Below are 21,288 nucleotides of genomic sequence, written 5' to 3' on the forward strand. Positions count from 1 at the left end.
CAAGGCTTTGCCACCTGACCCTAGTGCACCATGGAACAGCACAGAGGGAAACTCAACTCTCATTTTCAGGATCCCTAGGTTATCTTTTTTTCTACACTTTTGTATTTGCTTTTTCCACAGCCAAACAAATTTGACAAGGCTTTGCCAGCTGACCCTACATGTAGTGCACCATGGAACAGCACAGAGGGGGAGGCCCTCAACCTGCATTTTGTGCAAATTTCTTAAAGTGTGAGGCATCTTTATTCCTTAGCCTAAAGCCCATTGAATCTTTCCTCAAAAACATTTGTCCATGACTGTATCTATTTGTTCATGCATTTATCTAAAACTGTACATTCTAGACTACAAATATTCGCATTAAACTGCTACTAGCATTAACCAACAGGGAAACAACCTACTGTTACATGTACTTTGAGAGATGGCTTGATGAAAGAACGGCTTTCAGACATGCATGTATGTTTAGTGCATCTGTCATGAGATCAGGAAGTGTGTTTTGTGTTTCTATAGACCGTCCAGTAAACCCTCCTGCCCACCTGTTCATCTCGTCCTGCTGAGTCAGCAGCTGCTCCTTCAGTGCCCTGAGCTGCTCCAGCACCTCCGCCAGCTGCTGCTCTCTGTCCGCCAGACGCAGCTCCCGGTCCTCCAGGGTCAGCCTCTCCGTGTCGGCCCCGTCCTGCTCCCGCCACCGCTCCGCCATTGCGCTCACCACGCCTAGCCCGCTCACGATCCTGTCCCGCGTCTCGTCGCGGCGTCTCTCCAGCTCGCCCTTCCCGGCGGCCCCGCCGTTCATGTACAGCTCCTCTTCCATCTGTTCCATCTTCACGCGTACCTCCTCCATCTTTCTCTGCTTCAGATTGTCGACAACACTAAGTAGGCTTGTCTTCCTCCTCTCTATCACATCCTCTTTCCTATCGCTACCTCGTTCCTTCGCTCCCGGGCTCGTGCCTGCGAAACTCTCTCGGTTCTTTGGTCGACTTAGATCAAACACCTCAGTCTGTGCTCTAGTCTTAGAGTCCTCTTCACTGTATAGTACGTTTGTGCTCAAATCCTGATCTAGATTATCTGTTTCCCCCGATACCCCATTGGTTTCGTTCAGTTCTTGTTCCCTGTCTGTCTCTTCCTCCTCTGCGATCTTCTCGCGGGCGTCGTGATTCTCGTCCTGAGCTTCTGCGTCCGAGTCCACCTGGAGTTTCTGTTGCTTTACTGTGTTGTCAAACTCAGGTGACGCTGGTCGCTTCTCACCCATTTTTGGCCTGTAGCAACAGAAAATACAACATTGACGTCAGTATAAGCATGATTCAGATTCCTCTATTCAGTAGCTGCAGAATAGGTGCGTTCTTCGCTAGAAACAATTGTTAGAGTCCCATTGTTGGAGTGTCATCTGGGTTGGAGCAAATTGCGTTGGGTCTTTTGTATGAGACAGAGTGCAGGAGGCTGTCAGGTTTTACATTTATAACACACAGAGAACATGGGGAAATCATCTTCTGGGCTGAGCGTGAAAACTTCAAATCAGTTATCTTCTACTAAAGCAAGGAAAGATGATATTCATGGAGCTTTAACAATAGCATATTTTTTTTGATTTGGCTTTGTTGTGAGACACACATCTAGTTCTATATTTAGTATGATTTACCTGTAATTGCAGTTTCAAGGAAAAACAAAAAGGATTAAAAAATATCAAAATCAAAGGTCAGAAAGATTTTTGCTCTCTTCTAGAATGATAACAAAAGGATCAAATTTTGTTGGCAATGGACAACAAAGCAGCGGTACAACTGACGCTCTCACAACAGCTTGCACAAATGTATCAATTTCATGGCATTTCTTTTTATACGAAATCATACGCCGCATCAAAGAAAAATCTATAAATCATTGACAGCAGCATATACCTGGACTCTCTTTAGCACTATCGGGTCTTCACAACGCTATTTGATAAGATGGCAAAGAGAAAACCGTTTTTGAACAAAATGCCCAGAGCAAGACTAAGAGGAAAACATCATTTCATCAACATCATAATAACAACCATCCTCCAGGCTAGAGATATCACAGCAGAGGAAACAAGACATATGAATCACAAAAGGAATATTGCACAGCCATTCAAATGCAGAATATTGAAAACAAAACAAAACAGATTTTTTTGGGACAAAAAACATCATACCATTGAGAAAGAATATTACTCAAAAATTTGTAAAAACCAAAATAAATTTGGTGATGAATCTAGAAAAAAACAACTCACCGTTAAAAAACAAATACAAAAAAGCACATGGAAAACTGAAGTAGATGGTACCAAATTTTCCCCCCAACCTTTTCGACTGACAAGGCCTCCGGTTGATAAAGCTAGTCTCTAGTGTACCTTCCTCCCATCAAATTCACTCTACTAAAATGGTTTTGACTGAATGGTGTCTCCAATCTTAGGCCTCTTTATGGCACTAACAAAGGGCCATATGCAAATCACGGGCTGTTCTATTCCTCCCATGGCTAGGGGGTAATAATATGTTAAAATACAAAGATCCCTTTTCATATAACAGGAGACATTTCTTTATCAGTTACATGCATGTAAGCGGAGAAATGCTTTTATGATCAATTTCAACATCACATCTATCTCATGACTTTGAACTTCACATTTGATTCAAGCCGACTTCCCAACACGAGATCCAGTTGGTACAGTCCATTTATGAAATATCAATTTTCAATGGCCCTATTGTAACGACTAGGGAGAAAGTGAATGGGCTATCGGGGAGAGCGTGTTCACAGTACTAGCTCTGGTAAAAATAATGCCTGATGAAAAACAATAATTGTAAAGATATGTGAGGAAAATTTGCTGCGTCTAGAATAAAGGTAATGTAAGAACTGTACACAGAGGGAAAATATGATCTATAGCACTCCGCTTTGAACGCTGTGATACACCACCCCTAGTCACAAATGGACCTCCCCTTGAGCTAATTATGTCAGTGTAACAAAAGACTGGCTGTTCCTTGGGGCCTGAATAGCTGTTCTTTACAGAAGCAGGGGATATACCAAGATCATATAGGGGATACAGCAGAAGTGCAATCATCAATTTTTTACTCTATTGGGTATGAAAAGTCAGCTATGTTTTCCTTTTCCTGTCAGAATGCGTGAACATCTGTGAATTTCTGTATGCGAAGCTGAACTCATTCAGCAAAGAGGCTTGCGAGCAAACATCGTTAACGGGAAAAACGTGGACCCCCCCTCTCCTGGGATGGCACGCTCCTGTCACAAGGGCGCAACAGGTGGATTTTGTCCCAATGGGGAAGCAGCTGTTTCCCTTGTTGTGATTAGTAGTACTCAGTAGTGTGGGCGGACAACACAATAGGGCCAAAACACACAATGAACAACAGAGGCAGCTCCGCACACAATACACTCTGTCCCTCCTCGTTTGTCTGCACATTAAACAGCTGCCCGGACAAGGCGCAACGAGCTTGCAGAACCAGACAATTTTTTCTCTCTATCAGGACACAACTATCGTATCAGGAATCATGTACAACAGTACCCTGTAGCTCTTAGAACTGGGCAAATTTTCTCTATTAGGACCAAAGGGAAAATGAGTGCATGGTAGCATGGGAGTGTTTTCAGAGAGAGAATAATGATATATTAATGATATTCATCATCATAATAAGTCCGTTAGCTACTAGTAGTTGTCAGCCGACACAGCAGGAGGAGATTGAGACTCAAATCAATCAAATTCTAAAACAAAAATTCCAACAATTTCTGTAATGGTACAAAGGTTAGGAAATTATAAATCTTAGTTCTAACTCAGGTCCTTTTTGGACATCAGATAACAGTTTTCAGATCTGTCAGTGGTCATATCGGCATACTCAGAATAATTCCATGTTTCTACACAAAATAATGATGATAAGTTCTCTCATTATCAACATTTTTGAGTAATACCAGCTCATTACCTATCCAGACATTAATATCAATATACATTTGTAATGAACCCGTCAACAGAAATGATCTCGAGTGAGAAAAAACGGAGCATCGATACGTTTCGACCGAAACAGGTTGACTCCAATAACTGATTCCAATTTGCCACAGTTCCACTTCCAGTGCAGCCATGCCCTAACCTTTCGAAGGCTACAGCAACATATGTTCTCCATGTGTGATGGCTAACCAAGGGCACCCAGGCAAATATATCAGGGAAAAAGGGCGCATCCAGTTTTCACTTCCCCAAAGACAAAATAGTATTCAAGCACTAAACATCAACACACATAAACTTTTATGTACTCTGAAATAGTATCTTTAAAATGGCACGCTTTTATGTGCGTTCAAGTCCCGTTGAAGTTGCGCGAATTTGTAGGGGTGCGGTGGAGTCGTTGACAGGGGTGTGGGGAATAATTCACCATAATCCAGACAACCGTATAATTTAATAAATAGCTCTGCCCTTTGTTTGGGGTGGTTATGGCCATATTTGACACTTTATCATCTTCGGGTATATGAAGCCAAATCAGAAACCAGACAACTCATAAAATTCAAAAGAAAAAGATGAAGAAAGCTTAGCTAGATTATGTTTAGAGTTCCCTGCACTTCTCAGCTGTCAAAGAAAAGAGGAGTAATCCATTTAATGATACACACGTACATTATGGCCATCAAGGATTGCATATATCAGGAGCGTAGGTGGCTGTGCTAATAAAGCCGACATCTTTCCGTACGGGGGAGGTGTGATTATGGCGGGTGCCGCAGCTCTCTAAAGAAGCTCGACACATTACGGGTTCATCTACATCACCAGCGGGGATTCCGCCTGACCTACATTGGTGTGATCGCCGCTGTCACGTGTTGACTCCTCCGTCTATTATGTACATATCATTAGCTCCCAGAGTAACGCGTAGCTTTCTCTTCCCCCCAGAGGAGCTGTACCTGTCTACCTTATTCTCAGTACGACCATCAAAAATGCAAATTTTAATCCCTAATTCAACACTGCATAAAATTTCTAAGGACAATTCTTACGTTTTTGCTTTCAAGAAAAAGTGTTGTCAATGTTGAGTTTTTATTGCAGGTTTGGTAAAGTGTGGGTCTGCTATCGGTGGCCACAGCTTGAAATATGGGTAGAAAATGTAAGTATAATTATGGCTACACAATGTCATGTACATGTAGTTAGCAAATGTAAATAATGGAATATGAAGGCAAGGAATGGCTCAAGAGTGTTGAAATGAGCCCCTGGGTTTTCCATTGCCACGGGGTACTTACATACAGCACTGTATAATGAAGTTCTAGAAATAGTAAATGTCAATACTGTACTGTCGGTAGTCTTTTTTTGAAAATCTGCAAGACTGATTATGACTACAATTGTATCAAAGGCATGGCTGTGGGGTACAGCTTATGTTAGTAGTAGTAGTTAAACTGTTAAATCTGGAATATGGCCACTCAGGTACTAGTGGAGATATTGAACATCCCATTTCTACTGGAGTCTATGATCGCTGTGCGATCAAACATTTGACAGGCAGCTCAATGCATTTCATAGACAAAGAACACATTTTTAAACTTTTGAATGCTTTGTTGTCGTTTAAGTCATACTTTTACACAGCGCAGCATATTCAAATTATCAACGGTTCTCACAATCCAATCTTGGTCACTCAACGATCCTTGCTATACACGTTTTCTTGCATGAGACGCCGCATACACGCCCAACAAAAAAGGAGGATGAGACGCATGTACAGGGACGGGCAAGACCCAGGCTTGAACGGTGTACCTGTACATGTGTGTATGTACGTATGATGTAGTACCCAGTTCAGTTCAGTTCAGTTCAGTACCACCACCTGATATTCAGCTCTAATTACACAGTTGGTAACAGGACCACTTCCTCACTCCAGGTTATCTTTTCATTGAGGACATTACCATTATAATACCATACCAACTGCACCACAGGATAACCTCCAACACTGGCGCAGAGGACTGGCAGAAAAGCTAGCCGGTCCATCAGAAAAATGTACGATTTTCTACCCCAACATCTGCTTAGAGATTACATTGTTCTTCCTCTTTTTAAGGTTAATCAATGATGTTAATGCAAAAACCGTCACAAAGGCACAAACTCTAAATAAGGTTTGATGCAACCAAAATGTATTCAGCATCTACACTTTTGACCGTGCAAAACTTGTAATTGCTAGATTGTTTGAAGTTCCCGGTGACAACAATACCTTGAAAGCATTGGGAGCCAATCATATTGCCTAAGCTCTAGAGCCTACTGTAACTGGCTACGACACTGGGAGCAGTAAGCAAATTGCCCTATTGCAACTGGGCCTTGAAACAACTATCCCTTTTAATTCTGAGACATCAAACAATACATGTATCTCATTTGCTGGCTTCTCACATTCGAGGCGGTGTGCATCAATTTTCATATCATAACACTTCAAATAGGAAACGCGACTCCCTTTAGGAAGCTATAACAACGAGCGTTTCCCCGACACTCGAGCGGTGCGTGGCTCCCACAACGTGACTGCAAGAGCATCCTTCGCCGAGAGCTCTCGTACACCTCCTCGCAGAGAAATTGACGTTCTGATCCCCCATTGCCGGGCATTTAAAGCTGGCTTGGGTGGAAAACAAATGACCCTTGTCATGGGGATCAAGTAGCCATTAGTGCAGAAGCAGGTCCCCATACGCCCATCGGATCCCCGCTACTCCCTCCCACAATACATTAGCACTCCTCGGGACGTCGATACCCGAGCGCCAAAATCCCCGCACAAGTGTAGCGCATACAATTACACGTCGGCGGAACGACAGAAGGGAGGCTCTCGGCCATAAATCTGCAGATTAAAGGGCTATCGTTGGTCATTGAAAATGTAATTCAGGACGGGGCGAAGGCGATGCATTACGGGAGGAATTATCGCCTACAAGAGGTTAGAATAACGTCCGCCCGGAGTATTGCATTATCGCGGATAATGGAGAGTGATCAAATTAACACGGCATTGCAGGTGATTTATTTTCATTTGTTCGGCGGAGGAGTAACAAATTATGCGCCGATTCGAAACTTAGTTTCTCCATCACAGTGGCACACAGGTAGCTGTATACTGCTTTCCTCATTGTCCTAAATTGATGATTTCTCTTGGTAGAGAAGGTGTTTTGAAATTACTTTGCGAATAACACGCTCGTGTCTGATGAATGCATTGTAGCCGGCCCCTTACATATATGCAGGAATAAATGGGAAAGATAACGGTATAATCCTCTGGGCCTGCCGTTATCGCTGATAGAGAAAACACAGTCGGTCAATTGAAGGCAAACTCATGGAAATAGGCGAGGCATTTTCTACTTGCACCTAAGGTTGCTATCTGATGACCTGGCAGTGCGGAATAACCACAGAGCCATCAGACTCTGAATCCACTAACAGTAGCTACGGCTGGACCCCAGGCTTGGATTAATGACCACATAATATACATTTCACAATGTATTTTTTACTTGTACGGCATACCGTATCATGAGTGACAAGAGTGAATTTCATTACTGACTCCCGACTGCTTCTTATCCAAACGAAGCTGAACAAAAGGAAAAATGGAAAAAATTTTGTTTGAGGAAAAAGCTTTGCCGGTTGTGATAATGCCGAATTGTGAGGGAAGAAATGGTACTTTACTTCATGCCATTGAAGCTGGTCAGGAGCAAGACACTGTAATTCATTTTATCTTCACGGTAGCAAAATTTCACGGTGTAAGGGAAATGGACATTCGCACTGAACTTTAACTTCACGGTGGGCGCCAAGTGATTTACGGAGGGGATATGTGAAGGAATCATAAATAATTACAATAGCTTTTTCACGGTGATGATAAGTTCACGGTACAGAGGTGACCGTGAAAATAGTTAACATGAAGTTACAGTGAAAGAAACAAGAATAATAATATGCTCAGCATGTATCAACCGGTATTGCAGACACTCTTCAAGAAAATACATAACAGAGAGACAAACCAGTACAGTGTAGTGGACAGTGCTTCTCCGCTTCTTCTTTAAATGAATGTTGAGGAGCATCAAAATAATTTTGAGACCAGGAGCAAGATACTGTCAATGCATTTAAGTTCGCATGGTTTTCATTTCGCACCAAGGCGAAAATGGAGTGTTTGGGGTGGTTATAAGTCCGCGGCAGCGTTATAGTCACATGCTGCTACAGTATTGGACAAAAATGTTTGCTGTGGCTTTAAGTTTGCAGCGAGACTGTCGCCGCGAAAACCGTGAACATAAAACCACCGCAAACATTTCTGTATTTACAGTATTGTACAATCCAGGCTGGCTTAACAAATGTATAGCAGACACTCTTCAAGAAAATACACAACAAAGAGACAACCCAGTAGTGGACAATACTTCTCCACTTCTTAAAGGACTGCTGAGGGGTATCACAATGATTTTGGCACACCTCTCCTGTTCAAAATGGCCAGTGGACCCCCTATGTGCATGTCTTATTTTCCCTATCCGTCCCCTAATTCTACTTTGTATTTGTGTAGCCGTTTGGCTGTTTGTCTAACGCCAATGAGACATAAAAGCATGCAGACAAGCAAACTAAGACTGGCCTTGAAGATTCGTCCCCAAGGCAGAATCTTATCTTCGCTTCGATACAAGTCTATTTCAGTCCAGTTCTTAATCTTTCATAACAAAAATAAAATTTTAATTTATAACAAATACAGCCGAAAAAAGACGAGTAAAAATCCCATGAATATGAAACATTGTCGGCAGAGTTATATTTCTAATATTAGTAATAATCTACTGTTCTTTCCTTTCATTATTGCCTGCATTTTCCAATTTCAAAAATGATTGTGTCAAGACGGTACGTCTTTTATGTTTTTTTGCCTGTAGAAATTGACACTCGAGTCAGTGAATGCATCCCTTTTATGTAAACACAATATACAGGTCTGGCATTATATGTTCATGCATAATTCCATAAATGCCTACGGGCTTACAAATTCATGCATAGTCAAACGGACACCTTTTATTGGTGGACCATAAAATGAAAAAATGCGTTATTTAAATAACAACACAGCATTTGATGACTCTCAGACTCAGCAATTTCCTTATGAATGTGCATAACTGGTCATTAAGCACGAAAATGGACTGTCATAAAGGGATATTGATTTTAATGTTTCGGCAAGATTCTGATAAAAAAATTGCACAAAGGGCAATAACTCAACATTATGAGATCATTATCTGAGATTGTTTCAGACGGTTATGTGTGTATCATATTACACATCAACGCTATAACTGCCACTTCTGCTTCCTTCAAAGTCATCCTAACAATTTTGTGGCTTAAGTCTTATCAATGAATACCGAACATGTCTTTGAGACAAGGAGGACTTCATAACAAGTACATGTAATTTGTCCTTATTAAAATTATTTTAAATTTCTTTCTGTTTCAGAAATGTTTTTGAAAGTTAGAAAGAGATTCTTGGATGGTTCCTAGCCTCATTATACTCCTAGGTCCTCCTCCAGCACTTTATACATATCTGTCCAAGCAGGGTTTTTGATATCGCGAGAAGCACTGCCGACCAACTGGCTTTACCTAACTGCAGTTACCGCAGTCCTGGCTCTGGGTGGAGCCCAGGGCAGTAGGGTTGACTGGTGGAGGCTGTTAGGAAAGATTTGGGGCATCACCAAGACTTTACCTGCATCTGACAAAAGATGTGTGTGATACCATATTTCTTTCAATTAAGGACACACACTTTTTACCATTAAAAAATGTGTTTCTATGATGGGATGGATGTGTCATATCACTGATCCTTCATAATCTAATTTTTTTAATGGCATATACATTAGATCCGGGAGTCAATTGAAGCCCACGAGACTGCATAACACCTCGACTTTTGATCAATCATTTTTCTGTTCAAACGAAAGGTTTGACGAATTAAGAAAAAAAGATGAAGTGATTCCCTGGCTTCTAAAATGGAGGAGCCCAGGATACACTATACGGCAACGGAACTGCTCACCGAGTGTGGAGCGAAAAGAAAGGACCATTAAAATGTCAACTCCCTTGGTTTCCACTTAATTTGGGAGAACAAAGAAGTTGTCTGCATGAAAAGCCGCGGCGGGTACTGTACTCCTACCAATTTAACCCCAATTAAGGACTCATGAATACACAATAGTTCATGCGCCGCACCCCAAGGTTGGTTAATCAAGTCAAAACATCTCCGTATCAAACGGGGAAACGCCCGATTAGGGTTACGGTGCGAGCAGAACAGCGAAGAACAAAGCCCGTGGTATGCATATGATCGCCCACCAATTAGCCCCGCGATCGCAGCGGGCAGCCCAGATACGGGAGATGTGGAAATTGGGATGTATCGGGCAGGCAGCGCAATCGATGCAACAACTAGCATGGCATGCTTCTGGGTTTTGATGCGGAGCGGCCGAGTGTCCACTTGTAATTGGGAGTCCAGCATTAAATGAAGTCATAATTGAGATAACAACATGGCGGGTTCCCCCGGTAATGGCGTTTAACATGCATGCGCGTGCCGTCGCCGGGGATATCGCCCAGAAAGTTCATGCACAGAATTCCTTTGTTCCTAACTTGGGAAGACAGGGCAATCCAGTTTGGGCCACTTCAAACGAGTACCTCAGATTCTGTTGCATGACATAGATGTGTTTTGCATGTTACTCGTCATGATCAGGATGTATCATTCAAAGAAGCTGTCAATTTCGACTAAAACGTGAAAGTATTTCTTTGATTTTGTGTACTGTTCCACGTCAGGCAGACTTGTACAATGCTTACTCTATGTCATTCTCCTGTTCTTCTGTTCCTTAAGAGTACATAGACCTGTCGTCTATAACTTAAGTTATAACAGTTCTTTGCCAAAAGATAAGAGAAATGAAATGCTTTCTTAGTCAAGAGACCGTCTTGGTCGTCTGCCCAGCTCCAAGACTTCTTTGACAAAGGAGAAAGCATCCATTTGCAAGGAAGCTGGCAAACAAACTTCTTGTTCCATGTAAGTTGTAACACCGATACAGGGAACGGGTTTTTTTCGCGTGAAGAATGTTCGCGTACGCGTGGAAAATTTTCGCGTGGAAAATTTGAAATGGAGAATTTATTTATAGGTTCAAAATATCAAAGTAATTTTATCATGAAAATTTTTCTCCCTTGGGAATAGACTTGAGTCCCTTGGGAATCAACTTGTTTTTTTGTATTTTTTAAATTTCAAAAATCCTTTGAAATTTTTTGGGTGTGAAACCGTAGACTTGTAAACCTTCAATTCCCTTCTGATCAACTAATTAGCGTATTTTAACGAGCAAATGATCAAAATTACAGGCAAACTTTTTCCCTGCATGGGTGTGGGCAGGGTGTGGTGTGGTTTGGTGTGTGCTATTCCCAAGGGACTCAAGTCTATTCCCAAGAGAGAAAAATTTTCATGATAAAATTACTGTGATATTTTAAACCTATAGATAAATTCTCCATTTCAAATTTTCCACGCTAAAATTTTCCACGCGAACGCGAAAATTCTTCACGCGAACAAAACCCCAACCCCCGATACACAGGACCATACAGCTTTAGGGTTAAGTACATAACTTTTCAATGACAACATCTCAAACATAAGGCCGTTCAGATGAGTAAGGGAAAGACAAAGACATGAAGAAGTTAAGTTCGGTCCTTCTCTTTCTGCTAACATTCACCCACAATCACAAATATCACAAACGTCATGCCATAAACCGACCAAACCATTGGTCCGGCCCACATATGGAAAGCAGTGTCAGGCTGTCCCGTTGATTGCGTTGCCTTGTAATTTGGCCACCCGGCCGGTAATAGCCCTCGTGTTCTCGGTGCTTCCACCTTCCCCTCCGACTCTCCACATGGCCCTTGAATGGCAATCAATGGCCACGCAAGCATGAACGCCTCATCACTTTATCCAGGAGGCATAAATACAGTGCATGCTGATAGAGCAAGCAAGCATTTCTCATACACAACAGTTTCGCAGGTCAATACAGGGATCCACTACACATGTAAAACATGGTTACAATCTTGGAAAAAACACTGTCTAATTCATCCAAACTTGTCTGGACTCTAGGAAAGGATCAGGAAAGGATGTAGACAATTATTGCTGGTCAATTTAGAATTATTTTGAAGTACACATTTTTTCTTAGTTCTTTTTGAAACCGAATTCTCTATCTCTTTATAATATTATTATTAATCTATCTATAGAGGTGTGCTTCTTGTCTCATTTTTAGCCCGTAGCTAGTGGATGTGGAATTGATTTTCACAGGCTTGTGTAAGAGAACATGTTAGCCTTCTTCGTAATTTTCCAAAACATTCTTGTTACAACTGATGCTGATCAGCTCTGCAAAACTTCAGTTAAAAACGTTAGCGAGGAGGTTTAAGTCTAGTGAATCAAAATAGTTTGCGAAACAAAACGCTGCCAGAATACGTTTTCAAAATCTTTCACACAAAACTCTACGATGAGTGACACTTTGCCCGACTCTCACTTCAGAACACTGCCAGTCACAGTTTCCCCGCTAGCTCAGATTTCATTACAGATACAAGGGAGTTCCCAGCACACGGGCTACGATACGGAATCCTTTCTAAGCATCTCCAAGCCACCTTGTAGAAAGTTGGTAATTTCGTTTGAATCTCTCATTTGTGTATGAATGACGTGCCGCTGGTCAAATCCAGAGCGAGTCGTGCTGGCATTGTGCACGCCATTACTGAATCATAATGCAGCAGTCCATTCTTGTGGGCACCCGTCCATTTATGCTTATCTGAAAACCCCTCACACATTGAATTAGCCGGCGCTGGTGGGTTGGAGCCCGCTTTTCGCACGTCCGTGACGTCAAAGAAACAGTGGCTGGCCCCGGAGCTATACTCTGCATTCAAAAGGCATTGTCCAGATGGCATTTGCTTATCTCGGCAAATTGGTAACAGGGAGCGCGCGGTGCTAAAAGGCTAAACAAAAGTGACCAGGAGTGGGAGACGGAGATACGTCCCACTCAATACATCACATTTTCATAGAATAGAACGTTGTTATAGGACGGAACTGACAGGTGTTTCCCCGGGCGGTAATAAAGTCATCCGGGATGACCGGCGCCTTGACGAACTCCTTTGTAATCCGCTGAATGCGCGCAGCTTGCATCTGCTCTGGCGGATAGGGGGGATACAATAACGTTGTCTTGTGGCGAACAAGCTCGCGGGAAGTTTTGGCCTACCAGGGGTAAAACGGGGAGAGAAAGCGGCAGTTTGGCAGGAAATAAAGTTAACTTTCTTGTGAAAAACTTTCACTTCTCAAGTTACTGGACGACAGAATTAATCATCAGCTGGTGTGCTCTACCAGTGCTTCTCGGCGGCTTCTTTTATTACATGAAAATTTCTACTGGCAAATTGAAGAGATTTGTGTTCAAAAACTACCTTGATACACATTAATGCTGTTCATGTCGGTACAAATGGTAATTTTTAATGTGCTTCTAGAAGTTCAAGGCCAACCAGACTGACCACAAACATCACTAATCACTGAACTATGGCCTTCTGAACAAAAAGAAGCTATTAAGTTCGAGCCAAACTGTTGGCATATTTCTGTGTTTTTTTTCAAATAATCATCTTGGGCGGCAGTTTTCAATAGCCAGGTATCCCATCACATCAATATTACACGTAGCGATATCTCTGACACAATCCACGATCCCAGCCATCCCGCCGGTCAGATCAGCCTGCGCCTCTGATCCCGGGTCAGACAGGTGTCCCAGGTGGTACACTCTCCTGTCATGCATCTTATATTTACCAACCTGCTCACAGCCATGGCAGAGATGACGTCTATGCAGTCCACATCATCTTAGGCCTTGTGTTTGTGAAAAAAAAAAAAGATCCACTTCTAAAATCACATTCAAAAGCCACATTTTGCTGTTGTTGTTGTTGTTAAAAACGTGCGACTGTGACTATTCATTAGCTATTGCCTCTAAAGAAGATTTGAACTCCTCAGTAATATACATGTACATAGGAACATATGATAGATCCACAGACATTTACATTTTTTTCCTTTCTATGTTACAGTTTCTGTGCATTCCCTTGCAATTAGCATTAGGGCATGACTTTGCAAATTAAGACTAATCAATTAGTTAATCAACTCTTTCTCAACGTTTTTCATATCTATCTACCTTAAAGACAAATCAACATCAATGTAAATTTTTCGGGTCGAAACTGAAGGATGCCAAATAAATTTCCTGATCATTTTTTGTAGGCACGGTGGTCACCGGGGAAAATTAGTAGGCCATATGTAGCATTAGTCTCCGGAGAGAGAATATAAGAGCTTCAATGGAACTTTGCCAACTTCCTTCCTGGAGGTTTTGTCCTGCCACCTTGGTACATGTACAGCCCATCTCACGCCACAGTAATGGTACTACATGTGCTCATACACATGCAAAACAGCAACTTTGTGTCTGTCTCTTTATGAAGTGTGCGTAGTCCAGTGGTTAGTGATCTTGCCTCTGGAACTAGATGCTCCGGGTTCGATCCCGGCTGTGTCACTCACCCGACATGCCCGCTACCGGAAAGGGTCGCAGTCCTTAGGATGGGACTTTAAGCCGTGGTCCACTGTTCAATGTGGTTGTCAAAAAGAGCTAGATGAATTTCCCCGGTACAAGGAACATGTGAATACTGTACATAGCGTCTGTCTTCTCTGTCACGACCAGTGGAAGATTAGCTCATCTGTTCATTGATTGAGTTCATTTGAGCTAAACTGGTTCGAGATCACTTTCCTTTTCTCTGACAAGTAAAAAGAAGGCACATTTACCAAAATAACAATGGAGAGGAAGGAATTACCAAATCTTGAAGCTCAGTCGAAGTTTCCTTTATTATCATTGCACTGTTTTAACGATGGTAAAGTTTTAGAAAGCTTCAAATGCTGTAAAAACAGCCGTACAACACTTGAGACTGAGCCGGACCCTTACATCTGCTTGGAGATAAGGGTTTTAACCAGGTACAACTACAAGCCGGTGTTGTGGAACCTGTCAGCTGTCATTACAAGTGGCATTCTCATACACAAGGCAACACTGCCCCAGTTCTCCTGACATGCATGTACACAGGCTGGGAGGTTATCAAGTCACACGGATAAACATTCTTTCACTAATAAACACAGCGTCCACCGTGGTGGCGACCATTCCTCCCCTGAACAAGATGTTGTGATGTTTTCTTCAACTTTGACAACAATGCATTAACCTCCTTCTAGCAGTGGTCCACTCGTACAACTAAAATTTCTATTTTCAAAAGCAAAAGTCAGCAACAAGGAGGTTAAAACCTTCCTGGCTAGACACGTAAAGTTGTGGGAAAGACGAATCGCCTCCGCACAAGAGAAATGACTCAAAGACTTAAGTACATCCGCGATTGCTTCCCCTGCTGACTTACAATGTATCACACAGTTGGTGGGAGAGTGGGGCTCGCTTTTCTTCTCTGGCGGAGGAAAGTACAAAGCCGCAGAGTTTGGTCTGGATGAAATAGATGAAACCACAACTTGTTAACGGTTACCATTTGTGACCACAACTTACATCCAGTGGTTCACTATCTGTAGATGTCATGACGACGTTATCAACAATGTAAACTTATCAACGTCACCTTGAACTTGAAGAACCGAGGGAACCTTGGATACGAAGAATTTGACAGAAACAAAGAATCATACATGTATAATAACAAACTATGAGGGACTGAATTTTGTGAATGCTTCATCTCTGCAAAGAGGAAGAATTGTTATGATGATGATGAAGATTAAAATAATAATGGTCTGATTCAGTCCTCCACCACTCCAGTTCTCTAATTTCTAAAAACTGATTATCGGTACGAAAAATGCAGAAGTATGGGACCAACATGGCATTTCTGAGTCTATCACAAAAATTGGTAGACCATTGCAAATTATGAGAAAAAGAAATTGATGGCCTCCTTTACAATAAAGCAAATTTTAAGAAGTGGTTTGGTACACCTGACTGTTGAGAAAAAAAATGGGACTCTGAGATCACCACATGAAGACACATCAGAAGACAGCCTTAATTCGTTTACAACAAATCTCTAATTTTGTGATTTGTCCCACCGATTACCTTGATGATACATCACTTGCCGCTACCAGGTAGATCCAACGGCCCTCCCGTACAGATGTCGGTACACGCCCATGGGACTCCTAACTGGCTTACAGCGATACAGCAGAAATTATATTCCAAAGTAGTGGGTGGTGGGAAACATTTGTATAAAACCTCCTTCATCATTTGTTCCTACGACAATCGACTGCTGCGAAAAGAACACCAGGAAAAGCGGTAAGCCGGCGTCCTGAAAGCATTCCGACTAGGCCTGCTCGGGTGGCATCCTGCGACAAAAGCCTGACAAAGGATAATAAATAATTGATATCAACCCTGCCTGCCATTAAGGGTGATTACGGATCCTGTTTCTCATGTCACAAGTCCGCTGTCTTTGTTCTCGTGTTTTCCATCTGGTGATACTACCGTTCAACGATATTGACTGGTGACCTTGGGGAAGGAAACACGTTGACCCCGCTTGTAAGTAATCACTGACAATCTACTCCCTTTCAATAGTTCCCACAAGATAACAGAACCCGCTAGCTTCGGCCAAATCTTCTTCTGCTAGGAACAGACACAACAGCGGGCTCAAACAAAGCAAACTTCACCCTGTGTGTGTGTTCTGTTTCAGTGGCAACACACAGATATGTGTACTGTCAAAGGAAAAACTAAGAAAAGAATCATGGAACTCCATTTCATCTCAATTGTGATGAAGGAAGAACACATCTAGAGATTCTTTAGTGGGGCATTGTCACAATATACATACTGATTTTTGGAAGCTATTTCATCTCAAACTCTGTATACGTAATGTACTGAATGAAATCGGTATAAAACTTGGAGATACTGAACAGTAATTAGCAACCGACCAATGGTTCATGTACGGATCAATATTACTAATTTCAACTTTTAAGAAACTAATTGCTACGGTTAGGGACTGGAGAAAAATTTGCTAGACACAGACATTTTCATCAGATACTGCAACAGATCAGGACCACAATCAAGAGATAGCCAAAATAGAACTGAATGCCAAGTACTAAGATAACAATACTGTGGGCGTGTTTTATATTCCGTCCATTAAACACAGCCTCTGTCTGTATGCAGCCCTCTTTAACGCCCTCTATCAAGGTCAAATTTACAGACCCTATTCCAGCCCCGGTGACATCAATTGAAACAAATGAAAGCAATAAAAGGACTCCTGGAGTATCATTAGGTGTTACTTTGGGAGAAAAGAGGTAATTATCTGACTTTCATGTTATTTCTGAATTATTCAGGCCTATAAAAGTCACCCTGAGTGAGACTGGATTGTCAAGTTTGGCTGTGGCGTGACTTATTCGGTTAGCCAAAGTTCACTACTGGCAAATGAGCGGCAGGGCCTGTTCTTTATGGCTTCGTATCAGACACTAGAACACACGCCTAGCTAAAAAATACATCACCATTTGAAAGAATTGGTACAATACTTACATTCTGAACATTTTGAATTTGATGCTCTTTCGAAGGACGTTAAGTGAATATGTTTAACTACCGTGTATTTTTACGTTTATCTAATTGAATTGTGTCTTTCAGGTAATTGAACAGGAAGAAGACATGCACCTAAACAGGTGTTTCTACATACTAGTACACGGATATTTCTTATACTTACAGACAAAATAGAAAAGAATCCAAAAGCATAACAACTGCATTTTTCATGGCAGTACTGCCATAGCAATAAAATGACATCACATCACAGATTTATACAACAGAAGACATTTAAACTTTTACTAGATCTATGACGGCAAAAGATTCAATCATCCACCTTACTTTGCGCAAAACAACATCTGGGTATACTATACTTACATGTACAAGCTTGAAGTTGAAGCTATTTTCCTTTTCATGCAAAGCCATACCGGTAAAACAAAAATTTCATCCCGAAGAATTCTTTTAGAAAGTTAGAATCATATATCAGAAAGAGAGTTAGAGGTTTGACCAACACTGTAGTACCGTATTCACCTTCTGCCCCGCATAGCTCCACACCCTTCCTCTGAGTCTGACTAACGTGAGGGAATGAGCGCCACGCTGTTGTTCACAAGGGACTTAATAGAACATTGCCTGACAATTACAGGTCTCCACCTGTGTCCTCCCGTTATCCCAAACCCACGTAGGACGACCAGCCATGCAAGGCAATGAGCGGCCTCTTACGAGATCACAGCCGACCAACCAGCGCTGCCGCACACAATAGGCATCACGTCAAGACAATACCAATCCGGGGAGTGACGGGGAGAATCAGAGCCGACAGTTCCATTAGAGTGGGGCTGAGGAGGGAGCCTCGAGGGACACGGGAGTAGAATGATGGGCGAGGTCAGGTGGATACGTTTGCCGGCGTCCCCAGGTACTCATCACTAATGCACGGGAGGATCGAACTTTGCGCTCCCACCTGGACATCCCCATGAATCTTCGATAGCACTCGTATGTCATAAAACTGACAAAGCAGATTAGCACAAGGCCTGTCCCGCGTTAGAGAAAAAAAGTAGGCTATCGCACTCCGGGAGGCCAATGACAATTTCGTATGCAAGAAATGAGGCGTTAGTAATGCAGGCGTTGTTAAAACTGACAGTCATCACTTAGAGCAATCTACTAATGGCCAATAAAACACACTGTTCACTTGCTAGGGCTGGTAGTTTTGATGTGTATCAATGTTTAATGAGATCCAAATTACAAAATCAACTAAACCTTTGGCCAATTATTGGAAGAGAACAAGCTATATAAATGATGATACATTATTACTGTATGGATGAAGCTACAAAACCTGCACATGCATCTTGCCCTTTTTGTACGTCATTCTTCATAATCAGCCTGATTAAAATTTTATTACAAAGAGTATGTCAGATGATAATAACGATAATTGAGTGCAATGAAGGAATATCCGAAGCACCGCGTGTGACATATCTAGGGCGTGGCGCCGTCGTTTGGTCAGACTTTTCACGTAGAGTTATAAAAACATAAACTTTGCAGGAGATTGAGGCCACTTTACAAAGAAGCGGGAAAATATGCGTCCGAAGGGAAAGTAGAAATTACGACAAGCTAGAGCGGAATTACAGCCGAGAAGAATGACAGCATACAGAGAAAAAATGCTAGCCGACATATCTCCTCCGCAGAACAAAGGCCGGGGACAGCCGCGCAGAATTTGTAGCTGTGACAAGATAACACGACTGTAATGTCGAAATGACAGGTGCGGACAATGTGTCAAAACAAGATAAAGGGCCTGGCTGTGCGTGGCTGTTAGTCACTGTTTGTCCTTTGTTACAACAGACCGTTTCATGACATGCTTTACATTCTCGCCGCGGAATAACCTTTCTTGCCAGCCGAGCCAAGGCGAAGGTATTGTTGCATGTAATGAGTGGATCGCCACGCGAGGCGCGACATAATTCATCTGACACACGAGAAAATAAAACCGCCAAGGCGCGCATCTTCCGAATTAATACTGATGACCCCAAATGCGCATCGCCCCCTCTTCCTACATTATTACAAGGAGGTTAAATATACAAGGAGAAAGGACACAATTTGCCTTCTTTCAGGAGAGTGCGTTTCAACAACTTCGCGTCAAGGTGCTAATTACCCCCAATTTGCATCACCCGCGCTGGCTTGGGTCTTTGTTCACAGTCTGTTTTCACAAGATGACCCTCCCAGGAGATGACGATTTTGAGTGGAGTGACTTTGAAATCCAGCGATTTTGAGGACAATTTTAGCGAAATAGGGCACGAAGAAGCGTGTAGCGATAGCGACAATCCGACAGAGCAGGCAAATACAAACCCCGTTGCCGCCAGCGGTCAAATACGTGTGCAGTATACGGGTAAACATACAAGAACGTAGGACGGATAGACATATAGACATGGTTAGGTCAAGTCGAGGTTGTCTATATGATCAAATAAATAAGTATAAGTAAAACTGGAAAGTGTGGCGATTATCTTTATTTAACCACATTGGTTTGATTCAATGTTTGTGCACATTCCGGGGTGACATAACGATCATAATGCCTTGTATACAATTCCCTGTGGCTAATACTTTGCTCCAAACCATGCCTATGACTACAAATGAAATCCACAGAGACCAGACTTACACAAAAATAATGCAAAAGTCTTGCGAAGAGTCGAAGAAAACTTGACGGAGTCGAACAACAAAAAATATTACAATGGAACACCAAAGTTATGAACTATCCTAGAAAACCTTCGGTTTTGGTGGGGAAACTGTTATAATATTTTTATAAAGGCATCTAACACAGAATATTCTTCATATTTTTGAGCCAAAACATTCCATGCACAGCTACAAAAAAGCCTGTAAACACACCCATCTTCGTCGCACGGCGATGAACCACATATCAAAATGGCCGCCTAAGTCCACTCTCGGCAATAATGCCGTCTGCGCAAGTCACATTCGCTTCCCAAATAAGGTAATCCTCGGAAACTGCTGGCTTCTTGCTAGTCGCTCGGGCCAGCATCGGAGGGCATGACGTCACGATCGGGCTCATTAGCATAGAATTTGAATGGTTTTGCCGCCAATGCCTGAGGGGCACTTGCCAGAACAAAGGAGTGCCGCCGGAGGGCGGAAACAATAGATAGCCCCGGGGTTTGGCGGGTCAGTACAATAGCGCACAGCGGGGTGTTAATCCCGTCCGTTCTCCTTGTATTTAACCTCCTTGATTATTAATAGCGAGTAATGGAATCCTTACTTAATATAAGACAAGTGTTATTCTGCCGTTCGGTAACTGCCTTCCTACGACCTGCAATGTGCTATTATAGTTGATGGGACTCTGCACTATTATCTCCGCACCACGTTCTGACAGCCCCCCATCCGTTACGTGTTCACTTCCCCATAAAGGACGTACAATACCCACCCAGTACATTTGGCCAACAAAGGAGGCGGGGGACCCCTCCCGAAGTAATTGGTTCTCGGAGTTCACGCAGTGAAAGGAAGGAACGGACGGACGAGATGGCTTCAACAAAAACACGACGCGGCGGGGGCGAGAAAAAGAGACGACGGAACTTTGACGACGACGCAATATAACCGCGCTGTCGTGTGGAAGAACAAGACAGCGGCGGCGAGGAGAGGCCGCCGGTTTGACGAACGTGAATCTGACGGCCCAAAGTGACTCTACCACTTACAGTTATCCTCTAGTGAGGCTGCACCGAGGGAACTAATACCTTGTGTACTACATAATGTGGATGCCCTTGTAGGTCAAAACGATGTGAAATAAAAAGTGTTCGTTACCAACTGTCATACCTGTGAAACTGTCAGTCTTTCTCCAGTAACTTTTTTTTTTCCTTTTCATAAGTTCAGAATCAGACAGACTTCCCCTTTTGCAGACTCATCATT

At 42.5% G+C, this 21,288-nt stretch overlaps 1 protein-coding gene across 6 annotated transcripts in view; it reads right to left on the minus strand.

Moving 5' to 3' along the window:
- Nucleotides 1–21,288, minus strand: part of LOC136431232 (transcription factor Sox-6-like) — a 39,763-nt gene that overhangs the window by 11,897 nt on the left and 6,578 nt on the right. For all 6 annotated transcript variants that reach the window (XM_066422548.1, XM_066422551.1, XM_066422552.1 and 3 more), the window contains exon 2: nucleotides 531–1,250. In XM_066422548.1, coding sequence (XP_066278645.1) covers nucleotides 531–1,243 — 713 coding nt within the window. In that variant the 5' untranslated portion in view covers nucleotides 1,244–1,250. The remainder of the gene's footprint in view (nucleotides 1–530; nucleotides 1,251–21,288) is intronic.

The sequence above is a fragment of the Branchiostoma lanceolatum genome, chromosome 3 (genome assembly GCF_035083965.1).
Source record: "Branchiostoma lanceolatum isolate klBraLanc5 chromosome 3, klBraLanc5.hap2, whole genome shotgun sequence".
NCBI lineage: Eukaryota > Metazoa > Chordata > Leptocardii > Amphioxiformes > Branchiostomatidae > Branchiostoma > Branchiostoma lanceolatum.